The sequence below is a fragment of the Hipposideros armiger genome, unplaced genomic scaffold, assembly GCF_001890085.2.
Source record: "Hipposideros armiger isolate ML-2016 unplaced genomic scaffold, ASM189008v1 scaffold_1716, whole genome shotgun sequence".
In the NCBI taxonomy this organism is placed as follows: Eukaryota; Metazoa; Chordata; class Mammalia; order Chiroptera; family Hipposideridae; genus Hipposideros; species Hipposideros armiger.
Genome location: NW_017733066.1, coordinates 90,681 through 97,132, shown reverse-complemented (window position 1 = coordinate 97,132; position 6,452 = coordinate 90,681). Strand labels below are relative to the sequence as shown.

The window sequence follows — 6,452 nt, the reverse complement described above, 5'->3', positions numbered from 1 at the left end:
GTCACTTGGTGAAGGGTTGTAGGAGGAGAAATGCCATCTGGTTGTTGTCATGTACAGAGAGGACAGATTGGATGGACTGTCCTCAGGCAGTTTGTCATCAAGGACTAGACACAATAAACAGAACTGAAAGCTCTAAGGCTTATAACTTGGCCAGGAGCTCACGCTGAAGGCACTGTCCATGTTCCCCCCAGCTGATGTATGTCTCCTTAGAGACCTTAACAATTGTAAATGCTTCCCTTTTATGGGCACCACATTCACTTGCCTCTGATGCCAACACGGTGACTTACATTTAGGTCGTGATCACTGGAGACCAAAAAGAATTATGGTTCATGATATTTGTTAAATGTGGCAGGAAACAAATTAAATGGATTTGGTCCCAGCCTCCACTGGTCAGATTCTTCAGAGTGGTGGGTAGAGTAGTGTTCTCATGGGGAAATTGCCAGAATATGCTGTGTGAGGTGAACTGGTTGGGAGGTGATTTTCTGTGGCATTGACACATGCCTCACACTATCTTTTCAAAGATGTTAGGATAACAAACCGCCTTGAATGTGGCTGGAAGGGTTACTGCTGTTTCCTGTCCAGTATAAAACAGAGAACACCTCTCTCCTGAAATGTTCCAGGATAGAAAAGTCCCCCTCCTCTCTCCAGGGGAGATTCCTTAAGTTCCAGGGTGATGGTCATTTCTGTGTCTTGATAAAGATTTGGATAGTACAAGAATACTTTAATCACAACTATTCAGACTTGCACATCTCACTGTAAATTTAATCTCAAAAGACAAAGAAAACTACTGCAAACAAATATTGAAGTCTAGTTAATAATATGCATGCTGACATGTTTCGGGGTATGTGAACTAATGTCTGCAACTTTGAAATATTTCAAAATTGAAGATGGTTAGTATATTGAAAGACAAATGGATACATGGACAGAAATGTGATAAAGGAAGAACAGCACATGTTAATTGTGAATCAATGTTTATTTACTGTAAAATTTCCCAAGTTTTCTGTACTTTTAAAACTTTCATAATTCAATAGTGCAGAAAAGTGATTTGGGTGACAAAACCTTATTAACCAAAAAATGTCAGTTACAATAAAAGAGACTATTCATCAGTCACGCAATAGATTCTAGAAGACAATGAAGTGATCACATTATTACATGGAGGAGAAATAACCATTGACCCCGAATTTTTAAATCTTGATTTAAAAAATTCTATAGAAACAAAGGCAAATTTGCACATATAGCACTTGGCAGGTTTGCCATTTGGATACCCTGACTGAAAAAAACAGGTATGAATTCAGGTAGACAATAAGTGAAACCAAAGGGGGAAAAAAAATCAGATCATAAAATAATGAAGAATTAGTTTCAGTAAATATTAATTGCAAAATGATAATAGTTTCAAAAATTATAATTAAAGAAAAATTAATAAAATGTTAAACAACAATAGCTTAATGATAAAGATGGGGTGTTCAATATGAGGGAATTCATGTTAAGATCCTTGTTTTATCTTTTGAGGTTAGGGCATCATCATTAAAGAGATTACAGAAATGTTATCTCCGATTTCCAAACCAGCGGCGACAAAAGTTGGAATGTAGAATTCTATCTCAATCTATCAGAAAGCAGGAAAGAAACACAAAAACCCGCAAAAAGAATGGTCGGCAATAATACGGAATATAAAGGTCCACATATATTGGGAATTATGATCAAAGTAACCAATAAAATTTAACTGCCAAAAGATTAGGATTATCAGAGAAGATTACAAAAAGCTGTGTTCTTATAAGAGCCATGAAACAAAGCTGCATAGGAGGGCTTAATGAAAAAGGAGTAAAGAACATAAAGCAGAAAAGTTAATGTAACAATATTAGCACCCTGAAAAAGAGATTTGAAAGAAAAAAGGATGAATAAGGATAAAGAGGAACAGTCTGTAAGGATGAAAGAAGAAACACACTAAGTTATACCAGTCATGAACTGCCTCAAAATATTTAAAGTAAAACAACTGTAAAAGGAGGAATTGGCAAATACAAAGTCATGTGGGAGAATTGAACACATCTCTGTAGGAGCCTGATGAACAAATATAACCTAATTTACTATGGACCAGTAGATTTAAACAACAAAGCTGTGCTTGAAAAACAGGATGTTATGGAAGAAGCCAGAACCCAACAAATAGATGAAATGTATGCTATTTTAAAGTGACCTAGAACATTTACAAATATTGATCACATATTGGTTCCAAAGGGACTTTCAACAAATTTTAAAGAATTGATGAAGTCTTCATATTGTGTTCCATACATAAGTTTTCATTCCTAATTTACTAACAGAATATCTGAATTTGTGGAGATGTCACAGCCCAGACAAAATTCTATAGTTCCTAACTTCTTTTATGGTCGGCAGGTCCACCAGTTTAATAATTGAAGAGGAAAGTGAGAGCAAAATATTGTTGTGGGAGGAAGAAAACTCTAGGAAAGCATCACACAAAAGGGATAGACCTCAGGGGGAAGATATCTTTTGTTCTTCATCGTTTCTCCTTTGGGTGGCCTAGAGCATGGACATGTGACTGGAGCTCAGCAGGCACCTTGAACAACAATATTATCTTGAAAGTGGCTAAACTGAAAGGTAGAAGAAGCTTCAATGCACAGGGCCTAACAGCTGAAACTATTTGGAAAAGGAGAAACAAAATTGTAGGTCTTACTACCTGTTTTCATAAAACCAGAGTAATCTAGATTGTGTATATTGACATAAAGATTGACATAGATAAAAAGAACAGAAAAATAAGTCCAGAAATACAAACAAACTTCTATGGACAGTTGACTTTCAAAAAAAGATATCACAACAATTCATTCAATGTAGAAAGGATAGTCTTCAACAAATGGTGCTGGGACAATTAAATATCCATATACCAAAAGAAAACAAATCTTTACCTAAAGTCATATGCAAAAGTTCAACTTGATCAAGGATCTAAATGTAAGAGCGAAACCATAAAACTTCATGAAGAAAACATAGGGTCTTGAGTTAGACTAAGATTTCTTAAATAGAAACAAAGAATCACAGATTATATTATAAAAGAAAAAAATGGTTAGACTTCATCAACATTGAAAAGTTTTGCTCTTCAATGAAGTGAACCAAGAAAATGAAAAGGTAAGCCGCAGATTATAAGACAACCAACAAAGGACTTGAATCCAGAGTATATAAATAACTCTTTTACCTAAAGAAATGAAGAGATGATCTAAACAGATAAGGGCAAAAGATATGCCTACACTTCACCAAATGAGATCTATGGATGGCAAGTAAGTACGTGACGAGATGCTCAGCTCCATTAATCATAGGGAAATGCAAATTAAAACTACAAGAGAAAGCATTACAAATCTACCAAGAATGGCTGAAATTTAAAAAATAAACTGTCGGGCCGGCCAAGTGGCGCGATGGTTAAGAACTGGCTTGGGATGCCAGAGGGCCCCGGTTCGGATCCCACATATGANCCCCTGCCACTGGAATACCTCCATCAGCCATTTTAGGGTCCTCCCACCACAGCGCACACTCTGCTTCCAGTTACTTGATTTTTTGCGGCCTCCTTCAACTTCAAATTCTCTGGGAGTGAACCATTTTCCATCCTCTCTCATTATGGACTTCACCGTGCCTCCTGTAGACGAGGGTAAGTTAGTGCTGAAACCTCTAACCATAGAGCTCCCACCACCCTGGATCTGGAGTCGCCCAGTGTGGGCTCAGGATCAACAGCAGGAGAGTAGGGCCTCCGCTTTCAGACTTAGAATCCCCAAACCCAGAGTGTAAGTCTCCTCCAAGGAGATTTCAGCTTTGTGTGCACACTTCTTTGAACTTTGTGCAACTAAAAATTGATCATTACCATCAAAATCAACCTTATAAAATTATTTCATAATTGCCTCCAAGGAAAAGCAAGTGAGTCTGAACAATGAGAGGATTTCAATTTGCTATTGAATTCTGGGGACAGAGAACAGGTGAGGCTCTCGTGGCCCTGGGGCAATGTGGAGGCAGAAGCTCGAGTTCGGCTGAGATCCCAGGTGGGGCCCTGCAGCTCAGGATTCATCATGGTAACATCTGTGCCATCTATTACAACATTTCCATCCAAGTTTAATGGCATTATTGACCAGAGATTTTCCATTCCTGAAATCATGGGTAGTTGACTTTAAAATAATTGCATACCATTGTTCAGTAGAAAAGTTAACTTATATTCCAAAGATAGTCATAAACTTAGTAATATTATTCATTAGGGATATCAAAACTACAATGAGAGACTATGTCACACCCACTAGAATGGCCACAATAAAATAGACACACAATAACACGTGTTGGTGAGGATTTGGGGACATGGGAGCCCTCAGACATTGCTGGTGGGAATATAACTGCTGCACTACTGTGGAAATAGTTTGTTTCTTCCTTAATAAGTTAAACATAGAGTTACCATATAATCCAGGAATACAACCCCAGGGTCTATACCCAAAAGAATTGAAAAAAAACATGTCCACACAAAAACTTTACACAAATATTCAAAACAGCATTATTCATAATAGCTTAAGAGTAAAAAATACCCACACTAATAATGAAGAAAATATTATATATCCATACCATGGAATATTATATTATTTGACAATAAAAGGAATGAAGTACATGGATGAACCTTGAAAACATGCGGAGTGAAAGAGGCACATGTTACATGAATCAATTGATACGAAATGCCTAGAACATGCTGATTTATAGAGCAGACAATAGATTAGTGGTTGCTTAGGGCTGACTGGTGGGGTGAGTTTGGAAAGGCATTGACTACTGTGAGATGTGGGGTTTCTTTTAGTGGGGGGACAAAAATATTCTAAAATTAGATGGTGGTTGTATGATCTTGTGAATCCACCAAACAAACAAACACCCAACAACATATTCTACACTCTAAATGGTGAATTGTCATGTATGAGTTATATCTCAGTGAAGATGTTTAAAAATAGTTATGATGCAAACATTTGTATTAATTGGTGTTCACATAGCCATAATAAGAGAAATCTGATATGATCCATCATAACAGACAATGATTGCAAAGCTTTGTAATTTAAGAATCACCAAATACTTTGCCATCATTATGTAAATTAACTCTCAAAGTCACACCGTGTTGTCATGTTTTTTATTATTTCCTTTTCTCAGACTCAAAAAGTTCCCCTTCTTTACTCGGTCACTCTTGGCATAGCTGAGGCTGGGACTCAGTATATCTGATTCTAAATTCTGTGGTCTTGTCACTACACCAAGCTCCCTGCCCTGCTGATGGTCACCCAGAAGTGACACAGGACATGAAGGTGGAGGCTAAGAGCCTCTTCCCCTTTTATTTCTGATTCAAAGTAAAATATGCCATATTTTCACCCAGAGACTGAAATCCCTGCACATCTGTTTGGATCTTTGGGCATCTTCATGGACACTTCCATGTGGGCTGAGCGCTTGATAAGTACTATTTCTTAAAGTGTGAAAAATGTCATCTTAGGGATCCCTCTGTCCTTCTCTCAACCCAAACTTGGGCCCCACTTCCTTGAACGATGTGTAATTCACAATAAATAGCTCCATTAATTGTAAATTAAAGTAGACCGTGAAACCCACCTTGGCTCAATTTGTTTTTATGTAACATCCCCTTCGCGTCACCACAGGTCACAGGAAGTACATCACTCCGAAAATCCACATTTCCATCTGTGTGCCTTCTGGGCCCTGAAAGAGAAGATTTCTTCATTCTGTCTCATTCTGCAATTGCACATATACCCCTCCTCCCACGTTGAGGTCGTTCCTATAAAGACGTAGGGGTACTTAGGAAACTTTATCCCACAAATCTCTAGAGTTCCCAAGTCTTTCTTTCAGTGGCATTTTTCATACATAGCTATAGAATGTCCACCTTGATTTTACCTCTCCCATCTCACACAAAACAGAATGCTTTAGCAGAAACACCAGCGTCAATAAAACCCTCTTAACTCCCAATGTAGTCAGCCCACTGATTCTATATGACAACGAAGCATACAGCTGCTGTCACAGTTCTGCAGGGGCCTCTCCAGCTTTACTATGTCACTGCCTTTGGGTAGCAGGAGACCAAGCCAGAGACTGGAGATGTATCTTCCTATTTGAGTTGACTGAGTGAGCAGAGAGAGGATAGTGATGGTATCCTGATGGAGATGGCGCCTGCCTGCTGTTTTTGTTCTCCGCCTTGCCTCATTTGTCCCTCACATCAACTTTCTGCATAGCTGCACAAGGACCTCAGGAATTGCTAGAATAATCTGCCAGTTGCATGGCTGGCTGGGTCATGGCAGTGTGACCATGGTGGCCCCTTCACCAGAAGCTACAGCCAAGGCACTGATTGTCTAACTCTATGTTCATCTCCTCCTGTCCACAGAGTTCTCTATTACGGCTCTGTGGTCACTGAAGACAGCTGTCCTCAGAAAGGGATGAGGTCTTTCCTGCATCCT

The 6,452-nt window shown here is 38.6% G+C and overlaps 1 protein-coding gene across 1 annotated transcript in view; it reads right to left on the bottom strand.

Moving 5' to 3' along the window:
• Positions 1-3,463: 3,463 nt before the first annotated feature.
• Positions 3,464-6,452, bottom strand: part of LOC109378065 (nuclear autoantigen Sp-100-like) — a gene marked incomplete at its 3' end in the record, with an annotated part of 27,541 nt that continues 24,552 nt past the window's right edge. Inside the window, exons 9-10 of the mRNA XM_019634526.1 lie at positions 5,602-5,706; positions 3,464-3,631 (exon numbers count right to left, since the gene is read on the bottom strand). Coding sequence (XP_019490071.1) covers positions 3,464-3,631; positions 5,602-5,706 — 273 coding nt within the window. The remainder of the gene's footprint in view (positions 3,632-5,601; positions 5,707-6,452) is intronic.